This window comes from Leptinotarsa decemlineata, unplaced genomic scaffold (assembly GCF_025532065.1).
Source record: "Leptinotarsa decemlineata unplaced genomic scaffold, Ldec_3_MD MMD2_tig00026307_RagTag_RagTag, whole genome shotgun sequence".
NCBI classification, from domain to species: Eukaryota; Metazoa; Arthropoda; class Insecta; order Coleoptera; family Chrysomelidae; genus Leptinotarsa; species Leptinotarsa decemlineata.
The window spans coordinates 3,443,678-3,462,280 of record NW_027412681.1 but is presented as its reverse complement, the minus strand read 5'-3'; the positions used below and the strand labels follow the sequence as shown (position 1 = coordinate 3,462,280).

The window sequence follows — 18,603 nt, the reverse complement described above, 5'->3', positions numbered from 1 at the left end:
TAAGAAAATCTATACTGAAATACTGAATTTTTTGGGGAAGGGGGTTGCTTTTTAGTTTGTGACTACAATAAAACTTTATAAAGATATGTATATCATACTCAGAATTTTTTCTCAGATACGAACTGAAAGAAAAAACTTCAACATGAACATTGAATTACATGAAAGAAAAGAGTCTGTTCGAAGCTATTACTTTCATACAAATGTTGAATTTAATGAAAATGACTTTTTCCATTCAGATTCTTCTCCAAACATTCGTCATACTATTGAAACAATAATTCGTGACAATGCTAAACAACGTTTTATATATATATATATATATATATATATATATATGAAAGAGTGTGGTGTACTTCGAAGTTTCGGGACAAGACACATCACCTCATCAGCACGGTTCATAACATTACAAGAAAAGGCACTCTTTTCTTCCACAATACTACTTTATGTCACCGAAAGAGAACTATGCTTTATTACAATGACAATGAATACACGCTCATATGGTAAGTTAATTCAATCTCAGCCATAGAAGGTGATCACTTGGTGTTCAAAACACGTGTCGAGAGTTGTTAAAATAAAGGTTTGGTGTTGGGAAAAAACTCCAGTAATATTCATTACTACACCAAAGGTTCCAAACATAAGGGAATAATAATGAGTAATTAATTAAAAAAAATTGTTTGTTTTGCCTGCTTTGAGATTAGTGGTCAATCCATTGAGAGGTCCGATAACCGTGCAAACCGCACAAATATCTTTTCCTCCAAATAAACTATTATAATTTTTTAAACATGTTTTGATTATTTTCAATGCCGGCGGCAATAAAAGTGGACTGTAACTATGATGAGAATATTTTGAATTCAATAGGAGATAAATGTCAATTATAAGAATATCAGTCACAAAAAAATCATGCATTTTTCACGTTTGAAAAAACAAAAACCTTTCATAGGAAGGTTATCACATGATGTTTGGTAATGTTTCAATAGTTTTTTTTCGGGAAACATGAGATGAATCCAACTGAAATACAAAGGAATAGTACAGGGGATGGTTAGGTTAGATACTTTTTGTAAAAACAAAACAAAAAAGAAAGTGCAAAAAATGTATTAGCATTTTTACACGTTTATCACATAGTGAAAAATATTCATCGCTCTCATTTCAACAGATGAACTTAAGAACTGAGAACACAGTTTAACATCTTTTTTAAAGTCCTTTCAGTACAATATGGTGGCTGATAAAAAATTATGTGATAATAAAAAAACAATATCCAACAACAAAAAATATTATTTATATAACTACTCTTTTGTTTTGTCACTCCAATTCATTCAATTATTGTTTTGAAGACAGTCTCTTTCCTTTGACTACGACCGGTTTGTTCTTGATGATCCCCTTTTTACGTTTGGTGCTCTGAAAATTAAAAATCAATATAAAAACTGAATTCATGCAAGTTGAAATGATGAGAATTATAATTCGAAGGTACGTAAAAAATTGGAAATACATGATGTCCAAGACTTTATTCATATTCAAAATTTTGCCATGTGATATATTTTTCAATTATTTAATTCACAGTAAAAATAAGTAAGATTATTAATCAGATTCTCAGTTACTTTAATATTGTATACTGTGTCCTGTAATTGGGCCCAGTGCCTGTTTGGACAATAAAAGAGTTTCTTTCTCACCTTTTTCGAAACGTAATTCGGCGACTTCACCACTCTACTCGCCACGGGAATCCTAGGTCTATTGAACTCGTCCGGTTTCTTCACCCTGTCACAAAAAAAAAAACAATTTCAACTTCTCAAATCCCCCAAAACACCACCCCCCGTTACCTGTAAATCCTCACTAGCCAGTGCTCAGTCGTATAAGCCTCTTCGAGGTAGTTCAAATTAAAGTCCATGTTACCGATGACTGCGTTCCTAGTACGATCGAATCCAGCCGGGGTCCTATAATCAAGTTTCAGCTCGCCGAAGCGATAGTAGCTCAACTTGTACATGAGACAGTTGAGGAGCGTTGGAGATCCTTCTGCATCGATGCGGAATTCGCCGTGCTCTGTGAAATAGTCACTCTCCCTGATGTCCTTAATAATAATGAAAAACATATATTTTTTGCTCGAAAATCATATTCAAGAAGTAACTGATAAGTAGGTAAAAAACGGTGTAAGAATACATTTTCAGTACGTAGGATAAAATAGAATCAATCGTCACTAAATCTTAACTAACTAACACTGGACTAACAGTCCAATAGGATTAAAATATGAAAAAATGGTTAAGACTTTCACGGCCGAGATTTTCAGTGTTTTAATAAACAAAAATCTGATAGAGTTAAGATTCTTTGATGAGAGAAAGTCGAGTTCCTTTGTATGTTTCAACAAAATGAAAATGTCATAATGGAATGGCCTTTGTTTTCTTTCAACTTTCATTTCATGCATTTGATAGGTAAAAATAATTCAGCGAGATACAAAAATATCATAGGCCGCAAACTCACCTTGGGGTGCTCGCCCTCTGCAATGCGCACCATCCACAAGAACTTGTTGATGTCGTCCCCGGAGTATCCAATCACACCTCCGAAAATCACGAGGACATAATCGACATCGAGGGCGGTCATTATCTCGTATGCGGCGCTCTCGTTAGAAGACATTGCCTTGCCGACTAGCGCGATGTGACTGTTGTTCCACGTATTGTTGTCGACGAGAGTGGTGCGATTCGCCATGCCGGCTATTTGGTAACCGTAATCCCACCTGAAAGACGAGGGAAAAAAATGTAAATCTCGGCGACCAACGTGGGACACAAAAAAAATGGAATACGCAAAATTTCATACTCCTTATTGGTTGGGAATTTTTGTGTGAATTAAATGATATAGAGTATATATGCGAACTATTGTATAATAGTTCTTTCAAGGGTAAAGATCCCAAACATAAAGACCACACATAAACTTGCCCGGTAAAGACAGGGTTACATGTACAACTACCGGACTGAGTCATGACCGGTGGGAGAAATAGTATCTGCATAAAGTTTGGGTGGATGTATGGCAAAGAAAGTATTAGGGAAAAAGGAATCGAAATTTTTGTATGGAAATTTACGTTTACGGCTCGAATAATCTAACAGACTGATAACAGATTTCTATACATCTACTGCACATCTTGAGGGAGAGGCTTCTCACCGGCCATAACTCACTCCGACAGCTGTATGCCTGAACCAGCCTCTGAAGCTGAGGTGGTGTGTGGAACTAGCCAGTGACAGCAAGTATATGTGTGTGGACTCATCTGTAACCCAAGAAGTTGAGGGATCGAAATATTGAATTTGAAGGAGATTCATTTTCTGCCATTTCTCTTTATTAGATTCAAAATATTGATATCTATTCGTAAAATCATCTGAACTGGAAAAAATATGTCAAGTCATGACCATGACATGACAATTTCCCCACGCTCTCCGTTCAAAAACAGAATTTCACTTTAAGATAATCTACAGGGTGTTGATCAAGATCACGTCTCCAAGATCACCGTCGTGTAGTCAAGGTCACTGTCAAGTAGTCTTGTATATTTATATTATTCTTACCTAGTATGTTTGACCTTCAAATGACCTCCAGAGGTCAACTCAGAGTTGCTCTAGGTCATAGCTGGTCTTAGTTTTTACTCTATTGTGATAAAAATATAGAGTACCATTTGAAAAAGTGACCTCGACTTTCAAATTATTTACAAGGTCATAGTCAAGTTCAATTTTGCATTTATAGAGTCACACCTGAGATATGGGATCTGCTACTGGGGCAATTCCGACAAAGCATCTTTCAATATGATATTTAAGCTACAAAAAAGAGCTGTCCGGTATGTTTGTAGGGCTGGCTTTAGAGATTCATGTCGTCCACTATTCAAATCACATAGAATAATGACCCTTACCTGCATATTTATACTAGAGACGGTGTGTTTGATGTTTAAAAAACATAAGTTAAATAGAAACACCATAAAAACCCTAGTTACCTGACTAGACAGATGGGTAATTTGGATCTTCCTAAGCCCAACACTACACAAGTTAAAAATTCCCTGATTTATAACTCAAAAAAAATTTTCAATCATTTACCCCAGAATATCAAAGATCTAAATTCAGAGAGAAAAATTAGGAAAAGTGTCAAAGAGTTACTGTTTGATAAGGCATACTACACTTTGGATGAGTTTTTTAACGATTCGCTTTAAATGTAAAACTGATGATTTGTCTTTGTTGTCTTGTATTTTACCTTATAGTTTTGTATAGTAGACTGATGAGCGCCTTGGGCGCATGTTTTTACTTTTGTTAGACTTGTTTTACTTTTTTGCGACTTATTTGTTTATACACATTAATCTCATCTTATTCGTCTCGACTAATTTTATAATTTTTATACTTCCACTTTTATGCTTACTTGTATTTTGTACCTTCATTACTTTAATGATTACTTATGACACTTTGTCAATAAGAAGTTATTCTTAGACAATAAAGTATCAGTATTATTATTATTATCAATTCCAGGGTCACCATCGGACAACCTGGAAAAATCCTAAAACCTCGTACTTCTGTTCTCTTCTACGGCTCCACATTTTCGAGTAATTTAGCCATACCAGGACTTTTCCATCCTGTGGAATATAATAGAAAATTCCTGTAAACACGAAACCATCCTAACTTTCAGAAAACTCTTCAATACAAACCTGATGATATGCATTGTCTTCTTCTGATTTGAATGGCCGAACGTTATTCAACTTACATTCGAATGATTTCATTGGTGATTCAGACCTGAATTAGTTCTAGAAAGATGGTCAATAATTTTCCAACTTCTTCTGATTCGTTGCTGTGATAAGTTTTGATTTTATGTTTATTTTTAAAGAAATTAGTAATTTGATAATTAAAAAAAATATATTGTGTATTAACCGTTTCTTGTTGCCTATTAAGCAACCAAAAATTGAACACCTACCAGCTCATAACCCGGGCTTCATCCGCAGTGTTCTGCGACAGCCAAAAGTAGGCCTCCCTGAAATCATCGAGAATTTGTCTGGATCCGTCGCTTCCGTACGAAGCGAGCACTATACTGGGACTCGAATAAGCATTGCTGGTGACCCAGGTACAATGGACGGCAAAGAGCATCAGCAGCAACAAAATGACGACGGTAACGATGCTACGCAAATTGGGGCCGATGGTGTCAGTTTCCTTGGATTGCTCATGTTTCATTTTTGGCACTCGGCCAGCCTTCAAAGAAAAGATTTGGGTTAGTACTACCAATGCATTTCGAGAAATTCGATAAGAAGCATTAGGGTCGTTTTGGATTGTTTCGACTTGGCCCTGAGAGAGTAAAATTATAGCTAATTATTTCATTTACATTTGGATTGAAAGTCAAGAGGCAGCAGTCTCAAAATACTTTGGATTCTATGTAAAGTTTCCAAGGTATATGATAAATCTAGAGGTCTTATTATTGATCACTGAGGAGTACCGCAAAAAACATTGGAGTGAATAATATATTTCAAAACTTTCAACTTTTGGAGTAGATACCTTAATTTTTTCAGCGGATAGTTGATAAGTTAATTCCATCTTGAATGTTTTTCCTAAGATTATTTGAAATTTTCTTAAAAACTTTGAATTTCGAGAGTAGATATCTTAATTTTCTTAGCAGATAGTTGATATGTGAATCCCTTAAGTGTTTAACAATCATGACTCCCAAATTTTTGATATATATATAATCAGATTCATGTCTTATTATATCTCTTATTTTATTGTAACATTTGATACCAATATGCTATGGTGAATTTTCACCATAGCATAGACTGATAACCTTGCATAGGGCTGCCGAAGTCTTTCTTTATTCCTCGTACTATACATATGAGTGTTCCCATTCGTCATTAGTTCATTTTGGTTTATTTTAATGTGAAGGACTACACCAGAACATACATATCTACAGGCCGACCTACAAAATCGGTTGAATTGAACAAAAGTTTTCTATTTTGGGGAACTAGAATGATTTCCGATTTTGAAATATTAGCAAAAAACTAGAATTGTTGAATTTCGATTTTTGGGTCTACCGCCTCCTTTTTGAATTATATAAAAAAAAGGGTAAATTTCAATCCTGTTTCATATTTGTTATAATCTGATGAAAACCAATTGCAATGCGACGTTTCGTTCATTAGATTTCATTATTAATACATTTTTTTAAATACAAATATTTTTATAGCCACTCTAATAACAAATTCAGCTATGTATTATTTATTTATTTATTTATTTATTTGCGGACTTGCCATTATACAATGAACACATAAATAGTGTGATTGAAAATGTTTAACCTGATTTTTAAAAGAGTACAAGGATGAGTAAAACAAATCAATATAGCTGCTATTCTTATTTGCTAACCTTAGAATTCTAGTAATGGTTTCATTCAAGCTAGTAGAATGGTAAGGAACTTTAAACAACTCCGACACTCTGGTTCTTCTTGAATTTACTTTGAAGTTATTCATTTGTGTTACAAATGGACAGTTCATATCACTTTATGAAGAAGTCTTGAATCAATTTCAGCTTACTTACTACTTTGCTATCAAACAACACTCCCAAGTCACAAACGCTGTTAGTCAACGTTAAATTATTGTTTTTGATTCTATATGGATATACAATAGGTTTCACGGCTCTTGAAAATGTTATTTGATAACATTCATTTATTTTTAAATGAAGCATGTTTTCATCACACCAACAAGTTATTTAAATCTATCTGTAACAGTTCTGCATCATAAAAGTTACCTACAACCCTGTAAAGTTTGAGATCATCTGCAAATATTGAATAATAGCTGTGGCGTATGACATCTGACACATTGTTTCTAAAAAGAATGAAGAGTATTGGGCCTATATGCGATCCTTGAGGGACACCAGACGTTACAGGAACTTGTGCTGATATGGAACCAGTATATTCTGCATACTGAATTCTATTATCCAAATAACTATTTAATATAGCTCCGAGGTATGTCGGAGCTATATGTTTTCCGGCAGGCATTTATCAGAACCTACAGTGAAGGAAAATTGGTCTAATCCAACTGGAAAACCTCTGGAGTCCCACAGGGATCAAATTTAGGTCCCTTATTTTTTGTTCTTTTTATAAATGATTTGCCAGCAGTGCTGGAATTCTCAGAATGCCTAATGTTTGCTGATGACTTAAAAATGTATAAACAAGAACAAACAGTGAGGGATTGTGTAATGCTACAAAAAGATCTGAACAAGGTTTATGAGTGGAGTTGTGAAAATAAATCATTTTTCAATATTGACAAATGTTCAGTAATGTCGGTTAGGCGCAAAAGAGACCTTATTCTCTCCAGTTATGAACTGAACAGGGTCACTCTTGAAAGAAATGCAGAAATAAAAGACTTAGGGATTACATATAATAATACATTATCATTCAAGAATCACGTAAGAAATATTACAAGAAATGCAAATAAAATGTTAGGGTTTATTATCAGGCAAACTAGAAATTTCAGCAATATACATTCGATTAAACTACTGTACTACACATTGGTTAGAAGTAAATTGGAATTTGGATCAAATATATGGTTTGGCGAATATAACTCTACATTATATTAATTGGAAAAACTTCAGAATACATTTTTAAGATATCTTTACTTCAAAAAATATCATGTATGGCCAGACTACCGTTTAGTGAGAACATCTCATTTGAGAGATGAATTCAGGATACCTTCTTTGCAAAATAGGCGCAAAATATGTGTAATATCATTTCTTCACCGGCTTCTTAATAATAAACTTAACTCACCTCATATATTATCGTCAATTAATTTTCACGTTCCAGCCAGAAGGACAAGATCAAATACAATGTTTTATATACAAAATGTCTACTCCATAGGTGCCACACTTACAAGTATGTTGTGTCTCGCAAATGAACTGAATGTAATAATTGATATAGATTATCTAACAAATTTAAGAAAAAAAATTATTATACAGCTAGTGGCAATGTCTTTGTAGGATCATCACACTTATTAATAGACCCCGTCAGTAACTGATTTATAATTTTTACTTCTTTTTATTTCAAGTGTATTATATTGTATCTATTATATTGTATGTAATAAGGTCATCCTTGTAATTAGACCTATGTGGTCTGTTAAGGTGAATAAATAAATCAAATATCAATCTCATTAGTTTTTTCTGTACAACAAAAATTTTAGTGAACTCCCAGGTACAATACATAATATAGTCATAATGTAACAATATAGTCATACATAATATAAGTGAAAATATATCATTATCAGATAGTTGGAGGTTCAAAAAGCTACATCTAACTCGATATTTGAGACTGCAGCATTTTGACTTTAACTTATTAAAAAATCGAAGAGCACTGTGGTTTAAAAAAAAATCTAACAAAATTCATAGCAAAAAGGTATATGTACAAAGCTACCAATTTAAAACTTTTGATTGAAAACCCCTCCAAATGCTAAACGGTAAGCAAAGCTAAAGCTCAGACCGCCAACCCCTAAAAAGAACATAGCAGTGGTATTGTTCCTCGAATGTGCCTTAGACCGCCATTTAGGAACACCAACATTTATTATGAATCCGAATTGTTGTTAGGAAAGCAGTTGGGGCATTTTTCAAATCAACTTGGTTAGTAGCATTCTGGCATACCATTATTGACACAAGCAAAAACATCATTCGACACATACCACAGTAGGAGCAGGTATCTTAGATCCGCCTATAGATTTTCCAGATTTTGCTTTAGGTTCTTTCTTCACCTTTGCCAAGTATAAAACAAAAGAGATAAGAGATCAAGAAAATAAAAAAAAATTAAAAAAATTCCTGAATCTTTGGAGCAGTAAGTAAGCCACATACATAAATTTCATCAGAAAAAATAATTCTGTTTAGCATAAGAAAGTGATAGTTCAGACAAAAACATATGTGACGACAAAAAGCACTATTAGTCTGTTCCTTTAGCCTATCAGCAAGTGTAAATACTTGTATGCACTTTCAAATCAGAGGAGCTTCAAATTCTGTAGTGACTATGAGACGTGATAATTTCCGTAGGTTGTATTCCCAGTTTGGCAATACTAGGTTAAATTCAGCCATTCCTATTTGGTATCTTATTACTTGTACCTTTGTGTTGGAGAGTGTTGTTATAATGCTCATTTTTGAGTGTATTTTAGTGGTATAATTTTTTTAAGGGATTATTTACTGACATAATGGTTTACTTACGGTGATATGTTGTAAAAGTACCAGATTTCAGATATCCATTCAACTCACACTTTATTGTAAGATTCTCACTGGACAGTTCACAAAACCGCAACAAGTGTTTTGCTATACAAAAGCTTCCTCAAGCATTTTCAAGTGTTACTGGAATCAGTTATGGGTTTTCATCACATATTTCAGATATCCAATCAGAAAGTTGTGACGTAAAATTCAAACGGATCAGATTGAACTTCAATTATGAATTTGGGAATATATAAATTATTTTTTAGAAGAAATGAGTGAAAACATTTTTCGTGTGCAGAAAAAGTATTCGCCAAAAAGAGTAAACAAACAATATTTAAAAAAATTGATCGAGTATGATTATTTAAAGGTAGACAAAGAAAAAGCAATTGAACATGTCATTTCAAAACCTAACCACGAGATTGATATCAATTCAACACAAGTTGTAAAGAAAGAAAAACCGTTGTGAAAGGGACTGTTTTCCATATTGACCTATTTTTGTACGGTTCACCAATCGAAACAACAGTTTTTGACAATCGGACTACATGCAGCGAGCCAGTGTTCCTTGTAAAAAATTGTGAATCTAACGTAACCAAACACTTTCACATTTAAAAGCACTCACCTTATCGTAGAGCCTCTTGCTGGGAGTGCTCTGCTCCTCCTCCTCGCTCTCTTCATTACGAGCGCTGTCGTCTTCCCTCAGAAATACTTCCAACAGACCAGAGAAAGCGATGCCGCTCAACATGCACACGACAGGAGTGAGCGTTAGCATCAGTCGGACCATGACCCCAGCAAAATATACAGCACTCAGAGCATAAAGAACCACTGGAAAACAAAACTGATTATCTCTCAGAGGAAGAAATGTTTCGATATATACTGAAAAAATCGTTATTTCATTCCAACTCATATATGGTATTCGACTCTGATTTCATTTGGTAATTCACTGAACTCGTCCAAGTCTTTTATACAATATAAAAAAATTTGCATTGAATTTTGTGTAATAAATGAAATCAAGTGCTCAAAAACACTCAAGATGATGACAGTGGCATACGGAAACAATTTGACGTTAACGTTAACAAATGGTACCAGCTTTTCACAGAAGATCGAGAAAATGTAAATGACGACGCTCTCTCTAGACGCCCCAGAACATCAACAACCGATGAAAATGTTGAGAAAGCGAAGGAAATTGTTATGGAAAATCTTCGAATCACAATTAGAGAAGCTGCTGAGGATGTCAGCATATAGGTTGGTCAGTCTACTGCCTCTTTATTTCAGAAACAGTCTGCCTAATGCATAAAAAGCACAAAGATGACATCTCAAACTCAACTCAAAGGTAAGCTACTCGTCTCACATTCAATATTCCTCTTCCTATTGTGTCAACAGCACAAATTAAAAACTCGAATATTTCAATCATATTACCCTTTTGATCAGAAAGTTAACCTGTGACATATGACATTTTGTGCACCTAACCTATCTTCCTCTATATAAATAAATGACAAAACAACTGTTTTTTATGTGGCTTGTGGAGGTGGTATTGAACTATGATTTATATTTTGCCTTAATTGTTGATTTATAAAGATAATTTTCCTGTTTTAAAGTAGAATATCTAGGTACGTATAAATTATTTCAACTTGATATAGGCGCTGTTGCCAATATGTGAATTAGAAAAAAATCCCTTTAAAAATTAAAACCCAACATTTGTAACATCAATTTGAATACTTTTCGAAGTGAATTTGAAAAACTCATGAATTAAACTCAACTTTATTTTGTTCAAACTTGCATTTGCTTTAACAACCCAAATTGAGGAACATTCCCCATTACAGCTTAACGTGATACAAGTTAGCCTGAGGATCAGGAAATATTTGTATACATCCATTAACTTAAATTAATATCACTCCTGAAAAATTACATCTCATCAGTCTATGGTTTTTTAAAAATACTTCAGCTTCTTCAATATCAGACCAATGAGGTAGTATGTGCTGTGAAAATAACTAGAGCACTTTGTTCTCTCATCATCTTTGATGTCTACCGCAGTTGTAGTCGAAACATCAGGTACCTATAATACTGCCAACAAACCCGGAAAATAATTTTGACACAGCATGCGTGAAATTATTGATATTACTCACCAAAAACCCTTTCATCATTGATGTTCTTGATGGTGTACCACAAACCGGCTGGGAAAGTGGCCACCAATATGTGTAAGTCGAAGAAAAACGAGAACCAAGTGGTAGGTTGATGCTCGGAGACTGAAGCGATTATAGGTATGTGAATTTTAGCGTAACCAGTATCCCACAAAGAGTAGAATCTGAAAGAAAATTGAACAATCAGTAAAACAGAACAGCTAAGATTTATTCAATAACAGGTGCTCATTACTCAATTCCACAATGTATACAGCACTAAAAAAATAAAAATAGAGATAGACAACATACGAAAAGTAAAAAATGAATAGAAAATACCAGATAAACATAACAGCAAGTCAGACAGAACAATATTTGCTGCCGTAAACTGTTATTAACAAATGTAGATAGAAAGGAAAACGATTAGAGAAAAAAACGTAATACAAGAAGAGTGAAATCAATAAAAAAAAGGAGAAGGAGAGGAAAATAAAGCGTGGAAAAACCACAATCCTCAAGTATTGAAAACATGAAGAAAATTTTGTGAGTGTACGAGAAAAACAGTTAAAAAAAATTGATAAAGAAGAATATACAGAGAGGGGAGATGTGATAAATTCAAAGGATGAGAAAGTGAATGTTATGGATTGTGAGTGAAAAGATGATTTAAATAGATTAAGGAGCAGAAAAACAAAGATGGAATGAAAAAAGAGAACACAAGATAAAAAAGATGAAGAATTGAAAATGATGGGGAAAATAGGAGGAAAGATGGCAAAAAATACATGGAAGATATGTCGGATAAGACATGAAGTGGTAAGGTACATTGGAAAAAATAGGAAATGATGAGATGAATAGCAGAGATTTTGACCTATATCAGATTACTAAGTTTGAGACAAAATCCAGCAAAAATAAATTAAAAATAAATAGCAATACAATGGCAAGCATGAATTTAAAAAAAAGGTTGGAAAAAACAGAACAGAGAAAAAATAAAAATTAAAGAAGGTAAAAAATTATTAGATAAAGAATAAGAAAAGGGAAAGGAAAATCAGGCTAAAAGAGGAAAAAAAAATGGCATGTATTAAAGTATAAATTATGAAGCAGGAGCATGGGAAAATAAAAAGCCAGAAGGAGATAAATGGAAAAAATAGGAGGGGAGAAAAGATAGAAGAATTTCATACAAGAAAAATGGGTATTTTAGAAAAAAAATAGTGGTAAAGGAGCAAGATAGCATAGAGACAAAGTAATAGGTGAGAAAGGTGGAAATAATGAAAGGTAGAAGGAAAAAGTTATAAAAATTAGTATACTGCAAAAAACAGAAGATAAAATAAATGAATTTGGAAGGAATGAGAAAAATCTGAAGAAGTAAGAGTAAGATAAAACGGATTAGAAATAGAAAACATGTATAAGCAAAATAGAATTACATGTAAAAAGGCAAAAGTTGAATAATATTTGAATAAAATAAAGAAAGGAAAGCTGAAGAAAAATAGCCCATAGGGCGAGTGGAAACAAACAAGAGATGGGGGTTGACAGAATCATTTCAAATAGAAATATAACCAACAGAAAGGCAAAACAAATATAATTTGATAACTATAGATAATTTTGTCAATTTGCAGACTGGCTCTCAGTTGGGCGACTTACCTTCCACTCCAAGGCGCTACATATCCAGCATAGGTAAGGAGTACCACTGTCGAAAATACCAAAGCAGCAGATGCGAGACCTCCAAAAATAACCAAAGATTTGAATTCTGATTTTGACATCATCGACTGAAGGTATTTCAAAACAGCAACGGCAAACAACAGTGCGAAAACACCTGGAAAAATAATAATAGACAATTTTATAATGCAGTTACATTCGTGAAAGTATTCTAATTACCGCCAGCTGCCATATGTTCGCTAGTACGAATGGGCTGGAACCCAACGAAGGGTATTTGCATAGAAAATATCAGGCCCAATATGTAGAAAGTTGTGTAACTTGTAAAGAGTCTATTGGAAAATCTTCCCATCAACAACAGGACGAAAACATGCAGGGGAATCAGGTTGATGATGAAGACGTATCCACCCCATGCAGATACCTATGAGAAATAAAAGAGAATTCATCTCATGGACTACATAAGATGCTCCGAAGACTTACCATGTAAAAGTAGGATAGAGAGGCCGCAACCGACCAAAAGACCGATCCTGTTTTGACGGATTTGATCCAGAGGAAGTAGGTGAATTGTAAGGCGAATATGGCGATGCCTTCATTGTCATAACTTCCGGCGACAGATCGACTTATATAACCAGGCACGATGGCAATAAAACAGGCTGCAAAAAGACCGGCTCCAGCTGACCACAGCTCTTTCGTCAGGAAGTAGGTCGATATAGCGGTCAGTCCACTGAAAATTGAGATTTTAATACGAAGTTACCAGACTTATAATAATAATAATAATAATAATAATATTTATTAACTTCTCTCGTTAAAAAGTATAAAATTTCTTTCACAAAATAGTACACAGTAACAAGGAAGACGTCCATAGTGTGTAAAACACAATAAACATAATACAATACAAATTAAAAAAATGGAGTGTAAAACATATTGAATATAAAACAATACAAATTTAAAAACATTTACCGTCTAACATACAAATGGGGTGTAAAACATAATAAATATATTACAATACAAATTTATAACATTTATAGTCAACATACATATGAGAGGGTAAATTGTTTACTAATAGCTGCCCGTCTAGAGTGAAGAATTATTGATTTGCAAAAAATTCATTGATGGTGTAGCAGTTTTTTTGGATGAGATAGGCTTTCAATCGTGCTTCAAAAATCGAAATATTAGGAGATTCTCTCACTGTGCCGTCTAACTTATTGAAAAATTTTGGGCCAAGGTATAGATAACTTTTCTGAAAAAGTGCAGTCCGATGTGCAGCAGTTACCAAAAAATTTTTTGATCGAGTTGAGTAGCCATGATTTTCTCGATTCGCTTCAAATGAAGATATATTTTTGAACACATAAATACATGATTCATAAATATACAACCCAGCAAGAGTGAGAATTCTCAATTTCTTGAAGGAATCTCTACATGACTGTTGCCATTCTAGATCATCAATTATTCGGATAGCATATTTTTGGAGTATAAAAACTCTTTGTGCAGAAGATCCCTTCCCCCAATTTAGAATTCCGTATCTTATATGAGAATTGATGGTCGCATAGTACAGGCTGAGCAGAACTTCCTTGCTGCAGTGATTTCGCATGAATCTTAGTGCGTACCAATTTTTTTTCAATTTATCGCAGAGTAGGTCAATATGTGGATTCCACGTAAGTCTGTGATCTACAGTGAGACCAAGTATTTTTGTTGTTGGGCAAGATGTAACCTCCAGATCGTTATATTTAAATATACTAAGAGGGTCATTCCTATTACCTAATGAGAATTTCATTAACACTGTTTTGTTGATGTTGAGTGGTAGATGGTTTTTAGTAGCCCATGTAATTACTTTATTATAGACCACTTCAGTTAATTCTGGAAGTACTATGGGATTTTTTGCTTTAATCAAAAGGTTGGTGTCGTCTGCATATGCAACTATATGTACCATTGTAAGATCATGAAGGTACTTTATTAGATCGTTAGCATAAATTAAAAAGAAAAGTGGTCCCAGTATGGATCCTTGAGGGACACCCCGATTTATTGTTATTGATTGACTTTTCACACCTTGTACAATGACTTGCTGTTTCCTATTTTGAAGATATGCCTTTATCAAATCGTGAGCAATTCCCTGCACCCCAAGTCTATTCATTTTCAAAAGTAATAACTCGTGATCTACACAATCGAACGCTTTTGAGAAATCTATGAACAAACCGCATATTTGAAATTTGCATGGATAATTGTAGATAGATCCACAATGATTATTGTGAATCGTAGAGCAGAATAGACACAGTACATTATTAGAGCTTCAGGATTAAATTTTTTGTTGGGAACTATTGTAACATAAGAGAGATTGTCTATCAAAATGTCATCAATATAAACACCAAACATCTCAATGTGTTGCAATAATTTTCTTTGATTGCCAAAGGAACTTGGAAGATTTATTTAGTTTCCTAAAATGTTTCTCCACCTGAAACAGTCGTTAGACTCATTTTGATTTGTTTCAGTTTTTACTGTCAGAGCTGAGCATAGAGTGAAAATTAAAACAATAAATAAAATTAGCTTGAACTCGAATAGCAATATTTTTAAATGAGTTTTTGAGAATTTTGATTGCAATAAAAATTATTCATGAAAGAATATTCAAATGGTTTGAAATCAACATAAAAAAGTATATATCTATGAGAATACTCCAAAATTAAGCTATCCTCGTCTGCTGAAAGGTGAGATTTCATGGATTTTGGTAACTAAAACATTTATCAATATTCAATGTGGAATGATAGATAAGATTACCCGTTCTTGTTTACACAGCACTTCAGGAGTTCATTACAAATTACGTTCATCGATATAATTTACTGATGGTTTGGAAAAGAAAAATGTTTTTATCAAAAAATGGAGTAACAACTTATTCCATTGTAGTTATTTACGTAACAATGCCTGAAAAAACTGATACTTAATAATAATAATATCGTCTTTATTATGTAGAGATTACAAATTATTACATAATTCGAAGAAATAATGCAGGAAAATCTCTTTCTTGCTTGAACATCACGATGCGAGATTTAGCCTTCGGCTACTCTTACATCTAACCCCCTGATTCTCATCTAGAGTTGATAATACCGTATGGCCCTATAAATTACAAAATTGAAAATATTCTAATTAAAAAATCAGACATTACCAAGTTTCTTCGACCAACATTTACCTACATTATTCACTGTGCAGATAGTAAAGATTCTTTTATAAACTTTTTAAATGCTCTCAAATTTGAGTCCCTGTACTGAATAGGGATAGAATTGAAATGTTTGATAGCAGTATAGGTAGAGCTCCTCTGGAAAGTAGCTGTCGAATGATGTGGCATCGTGAGTAAGCCCTTGTCCCTTACATTAATAGAATGTGTATGAGATCTAGGAAGTAATCTCCTTCGATTAATGTCACCAAGAACTTCATCTTCATAATGAAATTTTTAATTCACTGAATTATTACATCTCTTAAAGTCAGTGTTTACACGACTCAATAAATCCGGTTTTTACACCAATGCGCTTACCAAAAGTATCAGTAGAAATAGAAATAGTTTTATTCATCACTAAAATTTTCACACATACATAATTACAAGACTAAATACGTGAGAAAACTTATTGGACTAGTCAAAAGTAAAACGCTAAAAGCAAAACAAAAATAAACACTTTCATAATGTTTAACGAAAATAGTGCTTAAGTAACATCGGTTGTTAGAAATCCTTAAATATGCTGTGTAAACGTGGTCTATGTCAAATAATTTAACACAAACTTATTTTATTTTGAACTATGCTTCAAGGTCTCAGTAAATGGTTGGTCAACATTATGGGAAATGCGTTTGTTGATGTCAAGTAATAAAGTCGTTAAAGACCATTTGTGGTGTATAGTGGTTTTATAGGGAACGCACATAGATCACATAAAGAATCACCTTAGCACTATTGTTCTTATACTCATTTCACTAAATCTAATTATATTCTCTATTCGAGGGATATTTTATTAAATATTTCAAATCCAATATTCAACAGACTTTTGACATACACAGTGCCTACAGCAGTGTTTTATGTCTTGTGAAGTAATTATCTTCATGGGTTTTACTGAGAACAGATTCATTTTTGAAGATCAAGTAAAAAATAGCAAAGATATAGACAGTTTCAGTTGTCACATTAAGAAGAGTACTTCGACCACGCCACTGAAGGCGACTGCCACAGTTGCGGTTGAAACTCTTGGAGATTATAACCAAAGACCACAGCAAAACCAGTAACCCAACCAAAACAACACAAACACAGTATATAGACTGATGTTATTGTTGAAATGCTTTCTTTCCTGAAATATTCTCCACGGCTCTCATTGAAATTCAAATTTCCCAACACACATTAGCTATTTTTTGTGTTACAAAAACTTTGACAACTTCAGAATCTTGACTACAGTGTACAGATGATTATGAACTTGCAAAATAAAGCTGTTAACAAAATGTTTTTCAGACATTGTCTTGTAGAAATTTTTGGACCAGAATAGTAACTATCTTCAGGTCATAAAGTGTGCATTTACCTACACACAAAACATCTAAGGAAGTGGTATATGACCACAATAACCTGTTAAAGATAAAATAGTTAACTTCCATTAGGAAGGTAGTTAATATTGTTTATTTTATCAAAAAATTAATAAGCATACCTGAACACTGGAGCTAGAAACACACATATATCACGTATGTGCACATTAATATGAAGCAAATGCAGCAAATAATGTATGCTGCCTGATGTCAACATCAAGCCTGGGTAGACCGTGCCCCCCACTATTCTTCCCAAGGGGTACCATGCCCGCTCGTCAAACCAATTCAAAAAATTGTAGAACCCATGTTTTACCATATATGCCGTGGCTCTGTAGTTGAACCTGAAACATCGAAAACGGTATAATTAAATTACAGATACTCCTAGTCGTATTCACATACCATGGATCGAATTCATGAATGATACTCTCGAACCTAATAACTGCAAACAGACGCGACGAGAATCCAGCAATCCATGCCAAAAGGAGAACCACGAATATTATGAGACTGTTAATTCCTGCTTTACTATTTACTTTGGGAATTGTCGATTTCTTTGCACCGGCTTGAACCATTTTTGACAATCAAATTCATGACACGCACACACTAATCGAGAGGTTACCCATTTACCAGTGGTCCGCCGATGATTGGTTCTTTAGAAAATAAAAAGAAATGACAGATATGACAACACAACCCGAAACCCGACAACTGGGTTGTGACGTTACACGTGGCTGACAGGTAGAAGAGAGTCGCGTTCTAACAATAAGTGCGTCTGAATATTACTAGAGTTTTTTCCCAACACCAAATCGTTATTTTTAACATCTCGGCACATGTTTCGATCACCAAGTGATCATCTTCAGAGGAAGATTAATGTTCCTCTTGAAGAACTCCAGTAATATTCATTACTACACCAAAGGTTCCAAACAGTGCATCATAAATAAGTGCGTCTATCAGAAAAACAGTAAAAACCGAATGCATCAGTTGATGCAGAAATATGTTATATTTTTTTGAAGAACAAAATTATCTCAGAGTATACAAATAAAAAAAACAAAGTTGTTAAACAGTATTCAGAGTTCAAATTTCTATTCCTCTACTGCTATTTTTTAAACTTCTGGGAAGGTTTGTATTTTCTGGGGCCTATTTGAATC

General features: G+C 33.8%; 1 protein-coding gene across 2 annotated transcripts; it reads right to left on the bottom strand.

Annotated features, from left to right (window-relative positions):
* Positions 1-1,073: 1,073 nt before the first annotated feature.
* Stt3B (Catalytic subunit 3B of the oligosaccharyltransferase complex) lies at positions 1,074-18,123 on the bottom strand. Of its 2 annotated transcripts, XM_023173826.2 has the most exons (13): positions 17,861-18,123; positions 17,584-17,802; positions 13,403-13,646; positions 13,145-13,343; positions 12,911-13,082; positions 11,288-11,466; positions 9,784-9,986; positions 8,642-8,710; positions 4,918-5,189; positions 2,467-2,719; positions 1,812-2,059; positions 1,665-1,749; positions 1,074-1,392 (listed from the first exon to the last, which is right to left on the bottom strand). In XM_023173826.2, exons 1-13 carry the CDS (start codon positions 18,028-18,030, stop codon positions 1,315-1,317), a joined length of 2,391 nt encoding a protein of 796 aa, XP_023029594.2. In that variant the 5' UTR covers positions 18,031-18,123; the 3' UTR covers positions 1,074-1,314. The 2 variants fall into 2 exon arrangements, with proteins under 2 accessions (XP_023029594.2, XP_023029595.1); XM_023173827.2 differs by lacking the exon at positions 8,642-8,710 and having other exon boundaries at positions 17,861-18,122.
* Between the last annotated feature and the right edge of the window lie 480 nt (positions 18,124-18,603).

What these genes read in the sequence shown, in the direction of transcription:
- Stt3B (XM_023173826.2), bottom strand. Translation starts at nt 18,030, where the DNA reads ATGGTTCAAGCCGGTGCAAAGAAATCGACAATTCCCAAAGTAAATAGT. An exon ending in AGATACCTGCTCCTACTGTG is followed by an intron (nt 5,190 to 8,641) that starts GTATGTGTCGAA and finishes TTTTCTTTGAAG; the next exon opens with GCTGGCCGAGTGCCAAAAAT. An exon ending in CAGAGGGCGAGCACCCCAAG is followed by an intron (nt 2,060 to 2,466) that starts GTGAGTTTGCGG and finishes ATTATTATTAAG; the next exon opens with GACATCAGGGAGAGTGACTA.